Source organism: Arachis ipaensis, chromosome B7 (genome assembly GCF_059453495.1).
Source record: "Arachis ipaensis isolate K30076 ecotype BB chromosome B7, ASM5945349v1, whole genome shotgun sequence".
Taxonomy (NCBI): Eukaryota; Viridiplantae; Streptophyta; class Magnoliopsida; order Fabales; family Fabaceae; genus Arachis; species Arachis ipaensis.
In genome coordinates, this window is record NC_142442.1 from 128,320,070 (window position 1) to 128,344,878 (window position 24,809).

At 33.8% G+C, this 24,809-nt stretch overlaps 1 protein-coding gene across 1 annotated transcript; it reads left to right on the top strand.

The window, feature by feature from the left end:
• Nucleotides 1-470: 470 nt before the first annotated feature.
• On the top strand, nucleotides 471-3,500 carry LOC107605838 (DCL-like protein). Its single transcript, XM_016307758.3, has 3 exons — nucleotides 471-1,122; nucleotides 1,813-1,927; nucleotides 2,926-3,500. Exons 1-3 carry the CDS (start codon nucleotides 767-769, stop codon nucleotides 3,109-3,111), a joined length of 657 nt encoding a protein of 218 aa, XP_016163244.1. The 5' UTR covers nucleotides 471-766; the 3' UTR covers nucleotides 3,112-3,500.
• The last annotated feature ends 21,309 nt before the right edge of the window (nucleotides 3,501-24,809 follow it).

Sequence of the window (24,809 nt, forward strand, 5' to 3'; positions counted from 1 at the left end):
GGGTTTGCTTTCTCCAGGACAAAAATTTTGATGTTCAAATTTTCAAGAAATAAAGTGAGAGAGAGAGAGAAAGGGCTGGGTCAACGCTAGGAGCCTCTCTTTTTTTCTTTTTAAGAAATCCGCATGGCCCAGTCTTCTTCAAAAATGTCCGCTTTCTAAAAGAATACACTATCGGAATTACAAAAAGAAATAGCCCAGCCCAATACTAGCCCAACCACATCAATGGGCCAAGGCACCTCCACCCTCCGTTGGCGTTGGGACGACACGGCTCGATTAAATTGAGGAAAATCGTACAACAGCAGCTCCTGCTCTCTCATGCCAAATACCAGGGGCACGTGTCAATAAGTTGCGATCCACAGGTCCGATCTCTGTGTATCTACACAAATTGAGTTCATCTTATTTTAATTTCTAACTCCCACTAGAATAATTCTAACTCCAAACTTTAGAATCGGGAAGAAATTATATGTACAGTGGGCTGCCAAAGTTGTGAGCCCACGTATTACTGGGTCATATCCCGGTCTTTCGTATAAACAAGTGATCCAGTACATACCAATAAAAAAAATGGAGAGCAGGATGAGGGAGAGTTGTTAGTTTATCCTGGTAGATTGGTCGTGTAGTTGTTGCTCCTCTCACTGGGTGTGGTGGCAGAGAGAACTACGAGTATACAACTAAGAACTAACACCAACACCATGTTTAGCTTCACCAACTGAATCACAGTGTGAAGTTTGAACACGAGTTATCCACTCCATTCCTTTACTAAAAATAAATGGCTTATTCATCACTGTCATTATCCAAAACGGCACCGCATGTTCCCCACCTCACAAACCCTATCTCCTCCTCCTTCTACCACTTCCATTCCCCTTCCCTCTTTCTCTCTTTCCCATTCTACCCTCGCCTCTCCCCCCTCAGAGCAGCTGCAACTTCCGACGGCGACCACTTCCTCAGGAAGCCCCTCGTTCCCCAACCCAACACCAGCTATGGTTACGACCGCGGCGATGATGATGATGATGAAGAAGAGGAGGAGGAGGAGGAGGAGGATAAATGCGTTGACTGGGAAGACCAGATTCTGGAGGACACCGTTCCTTTGGTTGGCTTTGTCAGGATGCTTCTCCATTCTGGACAGTATGTTCCTCTTTTCATTCTTCTTTTAACATTTTCTAATTATGCCCTTTAAATTAGTTCCTAATAGTTATTATCTCTTATCTTCTCCCTGAAATATGATTTTAGAACCATGTATTGACAAATAATTAATATAGGAGACATGTTCGGAGTTGTTACTTGTCTCATGGGAGTGATGAGACATGCATGCATGGTTGAAATGTCCTCTCTTTGGTTATGTTCATTATAGCCCCAAACTGTTCTAGCTCTGTAACTTGTGTCGGTGTTGGCTTGCAGTCTGAGACTATTCTTTCTAGCTAATGCATCTTTAGTTCTCCGTTACTAGCAATTTGCTGTAACAAGGTAAAAGATTTCTGAGTGAGACACTAGTATAAACTTCACCTCGATTTTCGAATTCTTGTAGATATTTGCTTTGCTGTAAATGTGGTTAGGGCTACATAAGACTTCCTTTACTTAAGCCTAACAGCCTAAGTCATGAATGTTCTGTGAATCTCAAATTATTGTTATAGTTGTTTGGTTTGCCGTATCTGTACCTGTCTCCTTACTAGATACTACAATTGTATAATGGCTAATAATCAGTTTCTCAAAACGCATTTGATATTTGTGATGAAAATCAATTGGTAGTTATAATCATTGATTTACATATTCCCTTTCATTTATCTAGAAAATCTAATTATGCCTTTCATGCCGTAGATATGAAAGTGGAGATAGACTGAGTCCAGAGCATGAGAAAACCATTCTTGAGAAGCTGCTTCCCTTTCATCCAGAATATGAGAAAAAGATTGGAGTTGGAGTTGATTATATCACGGTAGCTCCTCCCTCCCCCTCGTCACCTCACAAACACACACACTGCTTGTGCATAACTTTTGTTGACAAAAAGACTGTTTCCTAGAATTATCTATTGCCGAATCAAACAGTTAAAATATTTTATGTTCAGAAATCTATATGACCATGACATCAGTTGTTGCCTACTGCAAAGATTTTCCCTTTGTCAGTCTTAAGAGTTAATTGGCTCTGGAGGATGATCTGACCTGCTAATGATAGGATTGTCTCCTTTGAAGTGCAGGGTGTGCTCTGATTAAAGTGCAACTCGTTGCTAATGATGGGGAAATCAAGAGAGTTAGTTTTTGTTAGTTCATGGAGTGTCTTCTGGCTGCTTTTATTATATGAATATCTAAGCCTCTGATTTGTTCATCAATGGTGATCCACTCCATCCCCACACTTAGCAGAATGCACCTTGCATTTTAGAGGTCCCTAATCCCTGCTAAGAGTTACCTTATTAGGTATTTCTTACGCTGCATGATTTCTAATAACTAAATCAGTATGGCATGCTGCCCAGTTTTGCAACTCATTGATTCTCTGCCCTTTGGTAAAAATAGCTTCTCAGTATTTTCATGACGAAGCAGTCTTTATTTTGCTCATTCTAGTAATTTGTTGGTCCAAATCAAACTAATTTGTTAAGAGATCTTTATAGCATTAATCTGCATAATAAATGCATTTATATGGTACCAAAATCTTTTGCGACTAGCAAATACAGATTTTGGCCATGATGTTACTTTTTTTGTGTTACTTGATTAGCTGCTGAAAGATATGACCTGACCAGACCCCCATTTTCCCGTTAAAGAAAGAAGAGTATAAATATTGGCTTCTGATCTCTAATCGTCGTACATTACATTCCAATGATAGGCTTTTTAATGATATAAGAAATTACTGAGATCACTGTCTCTTAAATCCTATCCAGTCTTAACACTTCGTTTCTTATCTTTATGCATTGGTAAAATTTTATCATTCCTTTTCCTGTGACAGATTGGATATCATCCCAATTTTGAGCGATCTAGGTGTTTGTTCATAGCACGGAAAGATGGAGAGCTGGTTGACTTTTCATATTGGAAGTGCATAAAGGGTTTGATCAGAAAAAATTATCCATTATATGCAGACAGTTTCATTCTCAGACATTTCAGGAAGCGCAGCAGCCATCAGTTGCGAAGTTAGCACTGTCTTCTGTTTGTTGTACAATTTTATATCATAACTTGCTTTCTTGTTCCTCCTGAAGTCCCTATGGTTTTTCTTGTTCCCTCATTGCTGGTAGCATGCCATTTCAATGATCTGCTGGGAAGAAAACAAGTACAAGAATTCTGGAGTTCAGAAGACCGATTAGCATTTATTAGCTCCACAAGATATTCCCATAATTTCTGGAACAATGACACCATTCTATTGGTGTCAATGGTCGTAGTGATTTACAAACACAAATGTATCATTGTAGATTATGTATATAGACCTTGCTAAAGCAGAGAGAAGAATTCATCTCTGGAATATTTTGTTATTGGCAGTGTTGTAATTGGTTTCAAACTAGATCATGCTTCTTTTATCTGGTAAACAAACAGTTCAAGGGGAGGGAGGGAGGCACTATCTTCGATTAAAATCAAAATGAATAAATTTCGGTGAGTTTTTCTGGGTCTTACATTAGTACATTACACCACGCACACACCTTAGCGGGTTTATTATACCATAAACCAGCTAGAGTTGGAATTCAAACCCCCGGTGTTTGACATTAAAAATGTAACAAACTTGTCATCAAACCTTAACTACTTAAACATAGCTTTTGTTTTTTTTTGGTTTTGTTTTGGTTTCTCACTATTCTAGGACTTGACTAATTTGCTGTCTATTTGAATTCTATTTGAAGTTTGCCGTTGGTCAATAAATTGTTGCATGCACAAAATGAGATCTGAATTCTTGATATTTGCATGCACAAAATGAGATCTGAATTCTTGATATTTGCTTAAGTGGATTAGTGAACTTACCATTAGGCAATTCAAATTAGTTTACTTAAACAGCTTTATTAACTTATAATCAGGAAGTTTAATTTCTACATACCAAAGCTGGATTAACTATTGGTTACTTTTGATGACCAAAAAATAAAAGAAAACTGGTATCAACCGGCTGGAAAAAGGAAAAGGATCAATTGGAAGGAAAAAGGAAAAGGAAAAGAAAGGAAAAGAGGCCCGGGAGGGATATTAAAATTTGTTGCTGAGAGTTGGTATGTACTTCGAACATGTCAGAGTTCAACCAAACGCTAAAAGGAAAGGTAAAATATACAACTAACATAATTACCCTTCAGAGTGGCGGAGCTTAATTCAGACAAGGGGGTCATGGCTTCTCCAAACTTTTTATAAAAAACTTAGTAGTATTTTTTCAAAAGATAAAAAATAGTTCAATTAACTTAAATACTTTACTATGATTTAAAGTATCTAATAAATTCAATAAACAATACTCTTTCTATCTTTAAGTTCAAATATAAAAAATTAGATATTTTTTATTTATTTAATTTAATATTATTTTATATTTTATTATTTATTTAATTTAATTTTTTAGATAATAAAAGATAATAGAATATTCAATAAGTATTAATATTATTGTATTTGTATAAATTGATAAAAAAAATTCAATAAATATTATAAATTTTAATATTTGTCCTTCTAACTTCTTCTTTACATATTTTACAGAATATATATTCAATTTTTTATATAAAATAATAATGAAAAATCAAAGAATTGATACATTTTTTAAGAGAAAGGCTAATATTTCAGAAGGAGAACATATAACTTTTACAATATCAACACATGTAGATAGTTCTTCTACTTTAATAAATCACAAAGAAAGTGAGATACAACCTTCAAAAGTTCAAAAAGTTACATCTGATGACTTTAACCTTAACATTTTGGAACGAAATCTTGAAAAACGACTTTAAATTTGGCAATATCACCGAAACCAGAAAAATGAGATTAGACGAGCTTATCTTAAATGGGATCTATATCAAAAATATTTTGACAATTATTTTCTATCTGACCCTCCAAAATTTTGTTTCAAGTTTCGCCACTGACCCTCCACCAGTGCACTTGGCGGAGAACTAGACCTGTGGTTGGCCGCATCTATGAAATTTGGTGAAATGAGTTTGTTAATTCAATCTGTTTTTTTTTGTTTTTTGTTTAATGAACGGGGCATCTATTGTTGACTACAATGATTAATTTCTCATTGGTTTATAAACACTTCAAAGGGTGAGATAATTAATCCGAAAATTTAGTTTTGTTTTTTTTTTTTTTCATATCAGATTGAACATTCGATAATTGATTAAGGGAGGATGATATGATGATAAATATATTAGTTTTATAATAATTAAAAATTTTAAATTATTTTTATATATCTTTTTAATTCAAATAGTAAAATCAGATAATATTAAAATTAAATTAATTAAATTTTTATTTATAAAAATTGTAGGTCTATTGACACGTGTTTCGTGTTTCAAATGTTCGTGATATGAAGAATTCAAATATTATTTAAAAGTTATTAGATTATATTTTTAGAATGCTTAATTAATTTGATGTATTTTAATTTTATTTATTTAGTTATTAGATTGGGTTTTGTATTTGAGATTTTTTTTATTTTAATCTAATAAGAGGTTATAAATACCTCAAATTATTGTAGTTGTAGTATTGAGTGATCAGAGGTGCTAAAATAACTTTTTTTTTGTTTCGTGATGAAATTATGGTGTTGACAAACGAAATTGAGTGAGTTTCTTTTATTGTATAAAAAATTTAGTAGAAGATTGAAGAGTTTTTTTGATTCAATTTTTAAATTATGATGTTGACAAGTTAGATTAAAAACTTTTTTTATTGCATCAAGAAATTAGATATAAAATAAAATATTTTTTTTGTATTTAATTTTAAATTTTTTTTAATTACAATTTATTTTTTATTCCATTTTAATTCTGGTCTTCTTTATTATGTTTTTTTTTAATCATCAGTTGTTGCACTAAATAATTTATAGAAAAAGTGTCAATCATCTCACAATTGATGTGCATGGCACGCTCACTCATGTTATGTTCTGCTGCCCCCTTGGACCCTAAACAGAAGTTGTTAGTATCTTTGAAAGACAACCTTTGTCCCAAAATTCATAATTACCAAAGTTTAAGTGGCAGCTGCACAATGGTCGTTATACTGAAATGGTGATGCGATGACGCCGAAGGCCAACAAAATTTTGTTGGTACGGATAGGGTTCTTGTGGTGAGAGCACGTGGCGCGCACTTTTGGGGATCAATCAGCGGGGTGGATGCGCTGTGCAATGCTCACTCGTGACACGTGTGTGTTCCTCCCAGATTGTTTGCCCCAGCATCTACGTGCTACCACTGTTTGTTGTAATTTCTAAGTTTCGATGCCTTTTGACAGTGCCTGCGTCTGCCTTGTGCTTGCGACACCTGTTGTGCCTGTGGACTCTCCTTATTATCCTTTTTGAGGTGTTGCAACATATTTGGTGCTTAGCTTCCACCACTCAGTGCCCTCACTCAACACCTAACTTGACGCACAATATAGTATTGTTGGAAGAGTTTCAGAAATATCGGTGTTTCAGTTGTTTTAATTGTTAGTTGATCTGAATTATAAAAAAAATATATAATATATATTAATTAAAATCAACGATTAAAATTACTGAAATACTGATATTTTTAGTATACCTAATAGTTTTTTATATAATATTTGGTCAAACAGTTATTTTATTTTTCTGTTTAACTAAAGGTTGGAGTTTTAAATTTTTTTTGTTATACATATAACAATTTATTAATTAACAATAAATTTTAAATAAATAAATCAATTTACGATAAATTAATTATTAATCTGTGAAATTTAAAATTTCACAAAAAAAAAATCTGCTACTCGAACTTAATAGGAATTAAAACTGAATTTAGTTTGGATAAACTTCATTTATAAGATCAACAATTGTAAATTATGTGAAGTTCTTTTTAGCAAGGATGATATGATGATTCGTAATTTCTCAGCTTATCCTTTGATCATTCAAAATTAGAATCCATGCCATATTTTAGTAACTCTTTATAAACCTGTAATAATTAATGCATACAAAGTCAATTTAAAAAGTATTAAGAACATAAATAAATTGCCTTTCTTTTTTGTTACAAAAGAATTTGTCTTGCTTTACGGTCGTCGGCATGAGTGTGTGCCTACAGTCTCACAGACACTGAAAAATTTTTCTGGCCAAGATAATAGAATAGATAAGTAGCACCTTATCGTTAAAAGTATACTGTTTTTTACCCTGATTGAATCCCTTAATATAAGTAGAACAAGAGCAATCGTCGCCACCTATGTTTCCTCTGCGGTGTTCAGACTCTCGTGTGAAGATAGAAGTCTAATAATAAATTTAGAAAGTCAAAGAAACAGTGCTTACAATGTCTTTATAAAAATGGAATGATGACAACGTTGCAGCATGATGTGTTAGTTTTAGGGGAAACTTAATAGATTGATTGATTTTTTTTTTTCATATTATATTGATGATGCTTCTATCTTAATATCATACATAATACATCTTAACACTATAAGAAAAACGTTGAGAACCGTTTGATTTAGCGGCAACAATTACAATCGAATTTAGCGTCGAATTTAACGACAGATTTGATGAGGAATTCGTTATGTCAAATGTTTACCGGCGGATAGTCGCTTCCGACGGAAGAGATATTTAATAGAATGGTACATTTTGGTGATCCACACTGTGTTATTATCAGAAATATCCGCCAGTAAATCCGACGGTAACTGTGTCCTAAATTGGAACTGCGAACCCCCCCTTCGAATTCAGTCTCTCTCTCTCTCTAACTTCTCTCTCTCTCTCTCTAACCTTCTCATCTCTTCCCGTCAACCTTTTTTGCCGCCGCAACTGCCTCCATCGTCGCCGCTGCTATTGAACGTCCTTGCCATCGCTGCTGCAATGCCCCTGCATTTTTTGCTTCTGCCACCACTACACCTCCACCCCTCTTTAAGGTTCTTTTTTTTAACTCTGGTTATTTCAAATTATGTAATACCAAGTTAATTAATTAGCTAGTAAAGATTAGTTAGTTTATTTTTTTATTTTAATGGATTTAGGTGGTTAGGATAGGTTAGAACAAGTTAGATTAGACTCTGAGATTGTTGAAAAATGTTGGATTATTGAGTTGTTTGTTGAGTCCTGCTACTGAAATTGTTAGAAAAATGCTTGACTATATTAATAATGATTGAGCTATTTATATGTTACCTTAATAATGATTGAAAAAATTAACAGGTTAAGAAGAGTTGATGGATATTTGGTTTGAATGGAACCTTTGAAGGGGGGAGAAATTCGAATGTTAGAAGAGATTCTGTCGAAATTTATATAAGATTTTTAGTGAAATAAAAAAAGTTAAAATTATGTTTTCGAAATTGTTATAATTAATTGTTGGATTCCTGTATTTTTATGGAATTGTTAATTTGAATAATTATTGTAATCTTAGTATATGTTTTTAATTTTGTTAAAGTTGGTGTTATGATAAATATTTATGGCATTTACAAGAGAACTATATATGTATATATTCATTTTGGTTTTTATGAAAGAAAATTTTCTCCTTTGAAATTAGTGTGTTAATACTCTATAGGCATTTGCTAGTTTGCTAAACTAACCAAAATACTTATTCATTCTAATTTAATTATTTTGAAACTAAAACACTATGTAATTTCTTTTTTTTTTATTTACTAAACTAAAAAACTTTTAGAATTATTTGTTATTTTTTGAGTTTCTTCTTATGTAATTATATATTGGTATTTGTTATGTTATTAATATGTTACTAATATATTCGCTGTACAGACATGACGACAGGTAGTAGAGGTAGGTCGAATGGGTCACGTGATCGTGGTAGAGGACAAATTTTCAACGAATTCCCCAAGGCTGCCCAGTCATCGCCCTATACCCCAACTATCCCGTCGACCCCTATGACGTCACGGGCGGATCCATCGAACCAGCAATTCACCATGGTCCCAAACTCGAATTGGGTGCCTCCTTCTGCTATGCCCCCCTGCAGATGCAACGACAATGTCAACAGAGTCCGCGGTGGGTGATTCTTCTAATGCCCCTAAGCAAGATGTCCCTCCACCACCACCTGTCATCCGGCAGAGGATTTGGCTCAATGACATGCAGTCGTGAGTTTAATTTTTTAATATTAAATTTGTTAATCTTAAGTTTGTTTATATTTAAGTTTGTTTATCTTAAGTTTGTTTATCTTATGTGTTTGTTAATGTGAGATTTTTCTCTTACAGGTTTGCACCAAACCCTAATGCTTGCACATAGGAGATATCCGAGGTCATTAAGTCCATATACGACCATCCGTGGCCGACCTACACGCAGATTTCGACTGATGTGAGAGAGCGTTGATTTCAGAAGTGGGGTGTAAAAACCCAATTTTGTTTGAATTACTTAACTGTTATGAACTTATTTTATTGTGACCAACTAATCTTGGTGAATCACTATGTGTAGTCGAAATTCATATGAGATGCAAAACATAATGTCATGATAAGGAAGATCTATGACCACCGGGAAGCCAAATGACTTCAGCAGATGATGAGCGACGTTCTTCAGAGAAAAAACCACCTGACATTGTGGATCCGTCCAAACATCAAGCATGAATTGGAGGCCTATTTTAGAGAGAACGACGGGTTCAAGCGTCGCCGTCTGATAAACGTCGCTAACAGGGCTTCGCTTATATACGGGTGGATCGACGACCTTCATGAAGACGAAGACCAGACTGGTAAGAATTTTGGCTTTGTTTAATATTTTAGTAGTTACTTGAATTAGTTTTTTACTTTCCTTTTTGATTATTAAGTTAATTAATTAGTTAGTAGAGCAAGTGTTAGTTTAATTTTGTTTTAGTGGATTTAGATGGTTAGGATAGGTTAGAATAGGTTAGATTAGGCTCTGAGATTACTGAAAAATGTTGGATGGAACCCTTCAAGAGTGGCTAAATCCGAATTTTAGGGGAGACTTTATCGAAATTTTCAGAAGATTTTTAGTAAAATCGAAAAATTAAAATTATGTTTTCGAAATTAGAATTAAGATTTTCTGTATTTTGGTTCATACTTATATTTTTCTGTCATTGTTTAATTTGTTTGTTTGTTTTATTATTTTGTTGATATATTAATTTGTAGTCTAAGTCGTTAGATTGTAAGGTGATACTGGAGGAGACCTTCAAGTATACCCATACTTTGAAGGCAAACAAGGAGAGATTTGCTTACGATCGGTCTGCGGCCCATTATGTGAGTTTAAATTAATCCTAAGTTTCAACTTTATTTGGTTTAAAGTCAATTATCTAACTATTAACCTAATCACAACTAATGTGTGTGACGCAAGAGGAGTACATGTAGAGGTTGGAGGCTGCGACCCAGCAATATCAGCCACTTAGTGGGGCCGACGAAGCCGGCTCCGAGACCTCGGTGGTGATCCTGATAAGATTTGGCGCGAGATCGCCTCTGAATCCTACAAGAATCGCCGCTTCGGATTAGGGTCATTCTTCGCCAATGGCCTCCGCTCCTCTGCGTTGGCGGCTTCCTCTGCCTCTGCACCAACCCTGTTGATCCCCAGAAAGTTGTCGACATGAGGGAGGAGGTGCAGAAGCTAACACAGGAGCTTCACCAGCAGGCGGAGCAGTATGAGCAGAGATATTGAGAGATTCTTGCACACATTACCGTCAGTTCAGACCTAATGAAAAAACTGAAGCAGCTCGATCGGTTGTGATAGCAGATGGAGGAGTATAGCCAGCAGATACACGCCAGAAGCAGCGACACTGCTAGTAGGGCACCGACGACAGCACCTCCCCCGCCACCTCTGCAGGAGGACTACGACGCCGCTGCCGCCGCCGCCAACAACATTGAAGATTTCTAGGATCTGTATAGGGTTTTACACATTTTTGTTTGTCTACTTCATTGTATTCTATATTTGTGAAATTTTATTTCATTCAGACCATTTATTTTTTAAGAAAATAATTTTTTGATTTTTGGCAACGTTAATTTTCTATTAACAATTTTGTTAACAAGAATCTACTAATTATGACTTAACGGTGCAAAAAACTTTAAAAAATAAAATTAAAATTGGTAAATGGATGCCTAAACACGTGAAACAGCGCCGAATACTATCAACAAATCTCGCCAAATTCATTGAAAAGATCGATAGAAAATCTGCCGATAATTAACATCGGATAAAATAAATTTGTCGATAAACAATTTTCGGCGATATTTATACCGTCAACTCAAGAACGATAGTAAATTCGATGGTAATCTATTTAACAACGAATTTATTTGATTAAATTCGATAGTAAATCTGATGATAATTAGCATTTTTTTTTAGTAGTGTAATTTGTTATACTTCATACTTAAATAAGTTCATATATAGTTATGTTTCGAATAACGAATTCACTCAATAATAGTAATTTTCATACTTTAGTTTTAATGGCGGCAATGGTTGCTTTTCAATGTTAAGTGTGAATCAGTAGTCTAACCATTAGTTTGTTATATTGATTCAGTGAGACCACAACTCAATGAAAACTAACACTAGTGCATCATAGTGCTCTCTATCACGCGGAAATTGCAGAAATGTTTGTCCTTTTGCGAAGGAAGCTTAATTAATTTGAAAAATGTTAAACATAATCAATAAAAAATGAGCGAAGATAAAAAATTTCTTTTATAAAAAAATGTGTGCCAAACATCATTTCTCATTTCTCAATTAATTCGAGAAGCAATAAAAGAAAAAAAAAAATCCCACTACCTCTTATCACGCTCTTCTCTAAATATCTAAGATTGAATATTGTAATGCATCGAATTTTCACGAAGATTTTGACCGAAACTATATATATCATGAAAATGACGGGATCTTGTGCTATATCTACATACTTTTTCGCATGGTGATGTAGTTTTATTTATTGAATACTTAATTATTATTCATACTCAGCTACATACGGCAACCATTTATCTTATTTTCTTTTATTTATTTGTTAAAAAAGGATATAAGTAAACAATTTTTAATCGGTCAACTTTGAACAACTATAATTAATAATTATTAATTTTATATTTTTTAAAAATAAAATTTAAAAATTATTAATTAATAATAAAGAGTGTTAGGAGATCAGTAATTTTTATGATTTGTAACCATTAAATAGCTATCAATGATAATTTTAATGGTGTGAGATTGGTGTAAGATTTCATCCAATGGCTCACTTTTTTTTTATTGGTTACATGCTGGCCAAAATTTAAAAAAAATACTGTTCCTAGACTTCTCCATTAATAATAACTTAAAAAATAAAATATAATTTAAAAATACTTGTTAATTTGTTATTAATTAGACTTCTGTGGATTATCTAACAAAATAGGTTGTTGTTTTGTAAATTAAGCAAATATATAACTAATAACCCACCTTGACTAATTTCTTCCGATCCTTTGACATAGCTTGAAAAGTCTAAAAAATTCTGAGGGTAAAGATATTTAATAATTCTGAGGGTAAATATGTTTAAAATGTATTTAAAGAAAAAAAAAATTTCTCATGCATCTATGTCTAAATAAAATGTGCGAAAATAACAAATAGTGTGCAATTTTTTTCCCTCCAACAAGTGGCACACCCTAAAAGCTGAAAGGAAACTCGCTTCGCTTATCATGGGATATTTATGCTTATGCCTTTAATAATTGCATTAATATGTCAGTTTCTAGTTTAATTTTCGGATAAACTGATTCATGATAGTACCAGTTTTTCAATAGCGACCTTTGAGTTTGATAGGAACAAAGATAAATAGGAGCTAGTATTTGTTTGGTTGCCTCAAATGTCTAACCACGAATTCTAAATTGAGAAATTCGGAGACGTGAGAAGGTAAGGCTTCTAAAACCTATCCCATTTGAGAGGGGATAAAGAATATAAAATGGATATAGAATTTGTGCGGCTGAGATTATTTCCCTAATTAGGATCCATTATTAAATTTGTTTTGACTTCATCAATCATGGGAATCCTTATCATATTGGTGCAAATTATAGGTGAGAAGTAGGTTTGCTGGAACTTTGTTACCAATAAACTATAGTATATAGTATTTTATTACTGTCGTGTTAGAGTGTTTGAAGTCTTGTCAGCATTTCAATTTTTATGGCATTATATTCATAATGCTAAGTACGATAAAAATAAATAAAATCTTGAAAACATCGAGACTCTTGTATATTGATTTTCTTTTTATATAGAGGTTTGTTAGGACACTTGAGAGCTTGCTTGGATATTATTTATTCCATTGAAATTCTCTTTTAAAAATTTCTTTTAATATGTTTGTGTAGCTAAAAAATAATTGAATTTGAATGATGAGTTTATTCGAGTAGCTAAATGAGCTTTCAAAAAGAAGTTGACATCGAAGGAGACACGTGTTTGAGGACATTAAGTAAGAGTCCGATTAACTTAGCAAATCGAGGAGGTATTCGATAAAGAATATCGAAGATTTTGAAATCGAAAGTCATTCTAAAACCGTCGCATGATCAAGCAAAAGAGCGGGAACAGCTATTCACGTTTTCGTACACGTGGGAGTTTCATTTCAAATTAATTAGTTAGGAAATGGCTATAAATACTAGAAGGCTCGAAGTCATAAGGGTTAGAACTTTACTTCAGAAATTACTCACACACACTCACATCTCAGGGACTTTCTGAGTCTGCTTCGAGTCAATTTTCTGTAGGGTTCCTTCCACATGTCTTCACTTTCCACTTACATTTTCTGCAAACTTTACTTTTCAAGCAGCATTTACTTTACTTGTTCAAATTTATGTTTCGAAACCTTTAATCTTCATGTCAAAAGTCCTTCAGGCGAAGGCATTTTATTGCTTTGTTTAGATTTAATGCAAACCATTTCAATTCCAGTCGATTTTATCTTCAAAACCTTTTATTTATTGTCTTTTCAGTATTTTCTTCTAATCACATCTAATTCGAGGAACTTTGATGCACTTTTAGAAAACTAGTACTCGCAAAAGAGGAGTTGGTTTCGCTCCTAGACCATTAGAATCGAACCACCATCGATTTGCTAAAAATCGACAAAACAAATTGGCACGTCCGGTAGGACAATTTTTAATTGAAGTGTGCCAAATATTTTGGTGTCACTTAGTGTATGCCATTAAGGAGTGGGAGAATTGTTCATATGGCTGACGAAGTTTCGAATGTGAATGGTGTTTCGGCCACGAATGACAGTGCACCAGTAAATGGACAGCCTTCGGACGTTGTTTCACTTTCGGAATGGGTAGTTGTAAATGAAAGTGTGGCGGTTACTAATGTGTAGGCTAGAAATAATGGGCGTAACACTCGTCCATGTGGTAATCCGCCACTAATTCAGCCCCAAGTAATTGTTGGTTGGCCTCCTTATGGCCTTCCTCCTGGTTATACTCCACCAGTGAGTGGTTTCGTTCCTCCGATTCGGTTTGGGGGTTCAAATGGGATAAACATTGCCCAAAATCCACAACATCAATCTGAGTTTTTTCGAGATTATAATGTGGGCTCTACATCGAATGCTTCTAATTCAATAGCAGCATTTTGGAAATATGTAGAAGAAAGTCCTCATGACCTGGTCAATTTATTGACCCAACAAATGACCATAATTCTGAATCCTATGATGACTGATCACGAATCAAAATTTAATCGTCTTGCAAGGCAAGTCGAACGAATTGCTCGAATCGTTGATTATGATGAAGGAGAAAGGCAGAATGCCAGATGAAATAATGAGGGTTTTGAAAACTTATTTCAAAATGAGAATGATATTTTTAGAAATAGAAAACATCCTCAGTTAATTCCTCGTGGTCAAAATACAGATGATGTCCTGGCTCGATTATGCGCTAATCAAGTTGGTGAACGTTATCAGGTTACTAGAATTGTGGAAGATGTTTTAAATAGGGTTGGATTCAATATAGGATTCATGAATCGACCCTACTTTGTGTAAACTTTTCCTCATAATGTTCAAATGGAAGAAGTGCCAAGAGGAGTGAAAAATCCTAAAATAATTACGAAATTTGCAGGAGAAGTTGGAGAGTCAACTACTGAACATGTTGCCCGATATTTGGTTGAGATTGGAAATTTGGCCAATGATAAAAGTTTGAAAATGAAGTTTTTCCCTTCTTCGTTAACGAAGAATGGATTTACTTGGTTTTCGAATCTTAGACCAAATTCGATAACAACACGGGCACAGTTAGAAATTGCTTTTCATGCCCAAATTTACCAAGGTGAATTGAATGTGGCTGTTACTGATCTAGTGGCTTTGAAATGTGAAGATGGTGAAACCATTGATGATTATATGATTCATTTCAAAAACGCTAGAAGTCGTTGTTATGTGTCACTTCCTGAAAGTGAAGTAGTAAAGATACCAGTTATGGGGTTAGGATTTTACATGCGTCGAAAATTACTCAATATGCATATTCCTGACTTAGCCCATTTAGCTGAGAGAGTTTGGCAAGTAGAAATTCTGAAAAAAGAAAAAGATAAATATAAAAACTAAAGGAGGTTGAAGAGCAAACCTTTCTCTCGTAAGGAGAAAGTTTCCTATGTGGCCATGAAATCCTCTGATGAGGAGTTTAATTTGGAGGCAGAAGTTGATTTGGCTGAACTTAGGAAAGGCCCTCCTTATGTTTGTTCTTTACTTAAGAAAATTCCCAACAATGAGAAGTCGAATGATTCAAAACTGAAAAGTGGAAAAGATATAGTTTTGATATTTCGAAATCTGATCAGATTTTCGATGTGTTGCTTAAGGATAAACAATTAATTTTACCTGAAGGCATAACTTTGCTTTTAGTGAAAGATTTAATAGGAAAACCTTATTGTAAGTTTCACCAAGAAACTAGTCATTCGACTAATAATTGTGTTCGTTTCAGGGATTTGATATAAGAAGCCATCATGGAAGGACGATTAAAATTCGATGACAGTAAGAAAGAGACGAAAGTTGATTCTGATCCTTTTGATGGTGGAGCTAATTTTGCTGAACCATATTTTGGAGTAAATATGGCTGGAATGTCTTATGATTTTGAGATGGCTCTGGGAAGCTTTGAGTCAGATGTCCAATCTGTATATCCTGAGTAGGAGATGGTTTGTTGGACTTTCTGGTAGAGCAAAAGTTAAAAGATCGGGACGTATCTCTGTGTCCTCGATGCAATACAGTTTTCGATGCTGAAGCTGCAGCAATTTTTGAGAAGGAAAGGATGAAGAAAGAGTTGGCTCACAGAGAGGAACAGGCCCGTCAGAAACAACCTATTCGATTAATGGAAGGGCAAAGTTCTGGAGGTCCTCAAAAAGTACTATTACGCCTATCAACCGTTCTCAAGCCATTGGCGTACAGTGGATTCGAAATTGTCAAGAGTTTCAGAATACAGACGGTCATTATAAGCGTAACCCACAGTGGGGGCACAGAGGTCCTCCTCGAGGTCGATATCCTTTCTTCCACGGCCGAGCCAGAGGGTATCCAAGGGGCAGAGGAAGAAGGGGACGACAGCCATCCAAGATGTTTCCAGTCGACAAAGTCAAGGGGGCAACACCTTCTGTGCATTTTCGAATAGTTTTTTCGACTGATGGAGAGACGTATCCAAAGGGAGTTCCCTCCCCTGTGAAGTTGGATAAAGGAAAAGCAGTGGTTATTGCTTCAGATGGTGACAAAGATAAGGTTGTTGGTTGAGATGAAGATTACTTCGAAGAAGGAGAAGATGAGATGGTCAGTACCATTTTGATTATCCCGACTGAATATCTGGGGGAATATGAAGGAAATCCTGTAGAGGATTATGATATGGATGATGAAGAAGCCTTTTCGTTCATTCGATATGAGGATGAACTTGGTTATTTTCAAAGGCCTTTTGAGAAACAAAAATCTCATTTGCGCCCACTGTCTATTACTACAACTATGGGTGGGATCAAAATAAACAAAGTTCTGATCAATGGAGGAGCAACTATCAGCCTTCTACCGAAGAGGATGTTGATGAAGGTGGGAAAACACCCTGATGATTTAATTCCTAGTAACATTGCTATTACAGATTACAGTGGTGTTTCAACTCCTGCTAAGGGGTTGGTTACTCTTAGGGTAAAGGTTGGATCTTCTAATTGAAACACTGTCTTTGTAGTGGTGTCTTCAAAAGCTAGTCACAATGCTTTATTGGGGCGAGATTGGATCTATGGTGTTGGAGCTGTACCATCCACTATGAATAAGAGTATCCTTCTTTGGACATATGATGGAAAACCTGAAGAAGTTAAGGCTGACTCAAATCTATATGTCGAATAGTTGTATGTCGATTTCAAGGTGTATAGTCCAAAATTAAAACCTTTGAATGTTGTTTCAATTGTGAAGACTGTTTTCTGACTTCAGAAGGTTTGAATGTGAAGCTTTGTTATCCACAACTCAGTATTCCTCTGACTGGGTGGGATTGCTCTACATAAGTAGTGATTTGAGGACAGTCTTCGATTGCAAGTGAACAAGATGTCTCGAATTATCTGGTAATTTTAAATAAATATTTAAGTAACTTTCTTTCAGTAGGAAATAAAAATGATTTTTCTGATGAAGTAGAATCATATAGGAAAGTAGTTTCATCTTCTTTTGATAATGTAGGTTTGACCCCTTCGGTTGAAGTTAGTCATGGTTTAAGTTCTTTCTGTTCGTATAATGATAATAATGTTGTCAATCAAACTGCTGCTGGTATAGCAGAAGTACATTGTATTGAAAACAAAGTTGTTGTTGATTTAGCAAATGATCAAGTTTGTTTCAATCCTAATGAATCCGTTGATCTATCTTTTGATTGTATCTATAATTTGGACCCGCTGGGTTTTGAAAAGTATTCGGTACAAGATGGTGAAAATGTGAAAGGTTTTGAGTCACAAGATCCCTTAGAGGAGATTAATTTGGGATCTGTTGATGATGTTCGAATTACTTACATATGTAAGGACTTTCCAGTCCCATTTCGAACTGAATTATATCATCTTTTGCTTGAATTTAAAGATTGTTTTGCTTGGGATTATCATGAGATGTCTAGTCTTAATCGTTCTCTTGTGGAACATCGACTAGCGTTGAAATCGAATGCTCGACCCATAAAGCAAACGCCTCGATGATTTGCTCCTGAGATTAATCAAAAGATTAAAGAAGAAATTGAACGCTTGATTAAGGAAAACTTTGTTTGCACCGCACGTTATGTTGAAGGGTTTCGAACATCGTCCCTGTGATGAAGAAGAATGGAAAATTAAGAGTGTGTATTGATTTTCGAGATTTGAATAATGCAACTCCGAAAGATGAGTATTTTATGCCCATAGCAGATATGTTAATTGATTCTGCAGTAGAAAATGAGATTTTAAGTTTTATAGACGGTTATTCAGGATATAACCAAATCTTCATTGCAGAAGATGATGTGTCTAAAATTGCTTTTCGATGTCCTGGGGCATTAGGCACGTATGAATGGGTAGTTATGCCATTCGGTTTGAAAAATGCTGGTGCCACGTATCAACGTGCCATGAATACTATTTTTCATGAGTATATTGGAAAATTTATGGAAGTTTATATTAATGATGTTATGGTTAACTCGAATTCTGTGACTCAACACATTGATCATTTGAGAAAAGCATTTATCACCATGCGAAAAAAGGGTTTAAAAATGAATCCTTTAAAATGTGTGTTCGGTGTACCAGTCGAAAATTTTCTAGGATTTGTTGTCCATAGAAAAGGGATCGCCATCGATAAAAATAAGGCTGATGCAATCTTAGCATTATCTCCTCCTAAGTCAAAGAAAGAAGTTCAGTCTTTTCTTGGAAAAATTAACTATCTTAGGCGATTCATATTGAACCTTTCAGGTCGAACTCGAGTAACTAAGTGAGCTTTCTGAAAGAAGGAGGAGTTTATTCGAGTAACTAAGTGAGCTTTCGGAAAGAAGTTGGCATCGAAGGAGACACGTGTTTGAGGACATTAAGTAAGAGTCTGATTGACTTAGCAAATCGAGAAGATATTCGACAAAGAAGATCAAAGACTTTGAAATTGAAAGTCATTCTGAAACCGTCACATGATCAAGCAAAAGAACGGAAACAGTTACTCATGTTTTCGCACACGTGGGAGTTTCATTACAAATTAATCAGTTAAGGAAATGGCTATAAATACTAGAAGGCTTGAAGTTACATGGGTTGGAACTTTGCTTCAGAAATTACTCACGCACACTCACATCCCAGGGACTTTCTGAGTTTGCTTTGAGTCAATTTTCTGTAGGGTTCCTTCCACATGTCTTTATTTTCCATTTACATTTTTTACAAACTTTACTTTTCATACAAATTTACTTTTCAAACAGCATTTACTTTATGTGTTCAAATTTATGTTTCAAAACCTTTAATCTTCATATCAAAAGTCCTTCAATCGAAATCATTTTATTGCTTTGTTTAGATTTAATGCAAACCATTTCAATTCTAATCGATTTTATCTTCAAAACCTTTTATTTATTGTCTTTTCAGTCTTTTCTTCTAATCCCGTCTAATTCGAGGAACTTTGATACACTTTTAGAAAACTGGTACTCGCAAAAGAGGAGTTGGTTTCGCTCCCAGACCATTAGAATCGAACCACCATCGATTTGCTAAAAATCGACAAAACAATTTGAAAAATATTTTTAACAAAAATATACTCATTAGGAAAACTACATAGATAAGAGTTTAATTTTTTAATAATTAAATGTGTAATAACTTATCATCTGTTAGTGTCTTTGGACACAATGTCTCTGTCCATGTCTCATCTGTCAAACACGATTTTGTGTCTCTGTGTTCCTGTCTCAGTTTCTTGTACCTGTAAACAAATGCAACCTAAGAGGTTGGTTATACATATATGATGGTTATCGAAAAAATTGAATTAAGTCATTATAATTATTATTATAATTATAATTCTGTTAGGTAATTAATTAGGGTATTAATCAACTGTAGTCAATTAGTGTATGGATTGCAAAAGAAGCCCAACAAAAAAAAAATCCTAAATCAAGAATAATCATAATTCTATTTTCATTCTTATTTACAATAAAAAAAATCACAAAACCATGCGTCGTATTCTGCCACGAGCAGCCGCACATCCTCCACCGTCAACGATGCTGCATTACCCCATCACCAGCAGCCGCAAGTTCTCTTCCGCCACCAGTAGCCACTGAACCTCCACCATCAACTACGCATCACCTTCCGCCACCTGCAGCCGAACGTGATGTCACAAACGTGGTAACGCAAACCTCTCTTCTCTCCATCCATGTCTCTTCTTCTTCTTACGTTTTAGTAGATGATTTTTTTAGTAGTTTTAGTTTATTTTCTCTTAGCTTTCAGATTTTTTTTCCTTATGTTTTAAAAAATAACATCCAAAATTTAACAGAAAAAACATCTAAAATGATAGAAAAAGAACATTCAAAACCTCAAAAAAAAAAAAAACCTAACAAAAAAATTCAAACTTGTTGAAAGGAGCATTCAAAGTCTAACAAAAAAGAAACATCTAAAATTTTCGTACAAGAACTTCCAAAGGTGATCCCAAAAAGAAGAAGAATTTTTTTCTCTTAGTTTTTGGAATTTTTTTTCCTTATGTTTTGAAAAATAACATCCAAAACTTAACAGAAAAACGTCTAAAATATAGAAAAAGAACATTCAAAACCTAATAAAAAAACCTAACAAAAAAATTCAAACTCGTTGAAAAGAATATCCAAAGTCTAATAAAAAAGAACATTTAAAATCATTGAAAAGAACACCCAAAGTTTAACAAAAAAGAAATATATCTAAAATCATTGTACAAGAACTTTCAAAGGTGATCCTAAAAAGAAGAAAAAAAAAGAGTAAAAGGAGTGAGAAGGCGCGTGTTTTTTTAGCATAAAATTAGTTTTTTAAATTTTAAAATCAAAATTTTATAAAAAATTAACTACTTAACTGTATATAGAGTTGATTTCTTAAACTTTTTCTTATAATTAATATTAATCATTTCTTTAATATGAATTTGAAAAATCAAATTACTCAATTATAATAAAATTATTTTTGCAAATTATAAAAGTTTTTCAATTTTTTTTTCAATTTTCCAAAACAGCCAATTCTTAATTAACTGATCATCGCATTATTTGTATTGAGTGACTTATACATTTCGGTCAATTTTCTGTTATTTTGTCTGAATTCAAGACTTCGACTTTAAAGCCGATTTCCTCCATTTTAACTATAGAATTTTCATTTATTATGGCTCTTGATTTGTCTCTTGAAAGAATAATAAATTTGTGTTTTTTCGTGTTTAATATTTCTATTCAAAACAGTGGTACACACAAAGTTTTCATGAATATTTTCTCTTTCTATTTTGGTTTTTCTTTTGAATTCTTTTACCTTTTTTTCATTTTTTTGTTTGGATGGAACATATTCAAAAATTAAGTGTTTGAAAAATTGAAAAAAAATTATAACATGGGGTTGTTACTCAACAAAATTTGTGACAATTGACGAGAAAGAATCAAATACAAAGGGTCGACTAAAAGAGAGTTCGATTGCTTATTAGGAGGTCGAATGTGCTTTGGCGGGAATGATTACTGATAAAAAAAATTATAGCCTACCACATAGCAACAAAATAGTGACAATAAATTGATCAAGTGTGTTTATAAAGAGGAGCACGAAACAAACAGTGAGCAGTTGAAATTTTGCTCTAAAAATACACATTTATACATACTCACATCTTAGTTACTTTCTATTTACGTTTTAAGTCTCATTTCTGAGTAGGTATTGTTCCATTATTTTTTCTCTTCTTTCCTTTATTATTTTATTCTGCAATTTATTTTTTGCAAAGTTATTTTCCTTGCAAAATTTATTTACTTTTTTCTAATGTTGTAAACTTTCCTCCAAATTCTGTAGAGTTTGCTTTATTATCACTATAAAAAAGTAGTATTTGTAACAAAAAAATTGTTACAAAAAATTTGAATTTTGAAACGAAAGAAATTTGTAACAAAAAAAAAATTTGTTACAGAGTTGTTGCCATATGTCTCGTTACAAAAAATTTTTGTAACAAAAAATGAAATTGTTATAATACAAAGTAATAATTTTGTAACAAATTTTTTTAATACAAAAATTAAAATTTGTTACAAAAGTGATAACAATTTTTTACCTTTTGAAATATTTTTCCTAACAATATAATTTTTTCTATCACAAAATTTTGTTATAAAATATAACTTAATTTCGTAAGATTTTTAATTCCTTTAACTACAAAAACACAATATTTATTTTGTAATAAATTTTTTAATATAAAACACATAATTTATCAAATTGTATTATTTTTTAATTAATTGATATATTAACTAATTTACTGTGCAAGTCAACATTTATATAATATATAATAACATAGATAATTCAAATATCTTTCATTTAACTAAGATTCTTTTAAAACAAAACAGCATTAGCATCTACATAGATTAGTTTCACAAGTTCAATTAAAAGTTAAAAGTTCTACATAGATTAGTGTATCCATGAGTCAAAATATTTTTGAGTCTTGCACCTAGTATGTTGTCCCCATTTTGACATTCTTGTAAATATAAAAAATCAAAACAAAAATTAGAGACAATATATAACATTAATTACAATTTTACTGTTCACTTTTATTGTTTTTAAAAAATATTTGGTAGAAACTCCCTTAAAACTTGGATATTTTTATCGTCTACGGTTCCATAAAAAACAACCAATTCATCACTTATTTCTCAATCATTACACAACCAAACTTATCAAACTAAATAATAAGACATGTGTCATTTCTCAACCATAACACAACTAATAAAATGTATTAAATAGATCCATATACAATTAAACATAGACTAATAATATATCAACCATGTACGAATATGTATTAAAATCATAATCAATTTTACATGTACCTTTAGTTGTCTAACCATTTTCATTGTCAAATCGCGCTATATCAAAGAGTTTACAAGGACTTGTTGAATTTCCAATTGAGATTTCACTTGAGCTAACTCTTCTTTTTGTATTCGTTGCTCTTCAAGTTTTTTTAGCACATATATTTTCTTTATTAGCTCCTCACGATCTTGAATTGCCTCTTCAAGTTGTGCTGAATCTTTAATTTAGTTTTTGAAGCCTTTATGCCATAACTTGCACCATTTTCTCACTTCTCACAACTACAAAAATTTTATTTAGAGTGATAGAATTTTCCAAGGTTCTGAAAATCGAATCGGACCGGCCAATTCGACCGGATTAACCAAAAACTAGTCATTTGGCTGATCCAGTTGACCTCTAGAACCGTCCTACAAAAAACTAATTAAAAAAGTGGCCAAAATAACAGTTCAACCGGTCTGGGTTTTTTGAAGGCCCGGTTTTGTAATCAGCCTAAAAAAGGGTGCTGTTTTGATGCCAGAAAAAAAAAAGACAAAACCCAATAACCCAGTCCCAAATGAGCAGAACGAAGTCACGAATGCCTCCCTCTCCCTTCCAATCCTAATTTCCTAAAACATGCAGAAAGAACGCCTCCACCATCCCTATCACTATCGGTGCCGCCAGTGACCACCAGCGGTTGTCATCCTCGCTACTCGAAGCTTCTTTCGTTGTTGTCGTCGGCAGGTCAGTTCGAAGTTTCTGTTGTCATCGTTGTTGGCCACCTCTATCCTCGTCGTTGTCTCTATCCTCGTCGTCATCGTCTCTATTCGCTTCGTCAAGCATCTGTCTTCGAGCCATCATCGTCGAACATCTGTCTCTTAATTCATTTTCATTTTGTGTTTGCTTGTGAATTTGATTTTTCTTCCGTATTTGCTTTATCTTTTTGAAATTAATAATTGGAGACACGCAAAGTACTTATGTTTTGCTCATGTAATTATTATAGGGTTAGTTTGCTTCAACAATTGTGTAATCAAATCTCAATTAAGAACCATTTCTAATATGAAGGTGCGCGCCTATTGAAATTTCAAATTTAAATTGGGATTATGGTCATAATTAATCCAATATTTATGGTAGTTGACAATTGGACTAATTTCTACAAGAGATGAGAACAGATAAGAGAAGGATATAAAGAAAGAGTGGAAAAAAGAGCAGAGAGACATAACCTAGCATGACAATGACTACCACTCTCAAAGGACTCTATTTAAACTAAATTCCAAGTCCATTCTCTAGAACTCCCAATATAAACTATTTTAGTTCAATGCATTGTAAAAAACATAAAATTAATAACAAAATTTAATTAATATTTCTATATTAATAAGCATAATGTAGTTGTCACAATAAGACACTCGGTTCACAAATATAAAAGTATATGCAAAAAGATAATCAAAATCATATAACAAAGAAGCAAAAAACAGAATCAAAATCATGAAACAAAAAAGAAAAAACAGAATCAAAATCAACTTCCTAAAGAACCAAAAATCAGATTATCAAATAGATTATAGAACAATATTTTCATAGACAGTAAAAATATTAAATAACAATATAGCCGACAATATTCAAATAACATTTACCTTTAGTAGAGCATAAACTAGCAACCAAGCAATGCGCAACAACTAGGGAACGATAACACCGAGCACTACCGTGGAGAAGGAGAATGGCCGAGATGAACCAGAGCAGCAGAGGCAGAGGACCAGGGTCTAGAGGAGCAACACGAGCATGAAAGGCAACGCATAGTAGGAGATGACTATCACGAACAGCGATGACACAGAAGAGCACCACCATGGATAACGGAACATAAACCGACGACAATATAGAGGAGACGAAGACGAGCATGACGATGATGACACACATGAGACGACGACGACGGCGGAAGAGATGAAGGCGAGGCAGAAACAAGGCAGAACAAAGGCTACTAGGGAGTCGACGCAGACGACATTGCTGACGTCGCATTCTCTTTTTCTTTTAGGGGCTCCATTGTTCAACTGCTGTAT

Bases quoted from the DNA above. Each gene is read 5' to 3' on its own strand.
- LOC107605838 (XM_016307758.3), top strand. From the start codon at position 767: ATGGCTTATTCATCACTGTCATTATCCAAAACGGCACCGCATGTTCCC. The intron at 1,123-1,812 runs GTATGTTCCTCT...TTCATGCCGTAG, and splicing joins ATGCTTCTCCATTCTGGACA to ATATGAAAGTGGAGATAGAC. The intron at 1,928-2,925 runs GTAGCTCCTCCC...TTCCTGTGACAG, and splicing joins TTGGAGTTGATTATATCACG to ATTGGATATCATCCCAATTT.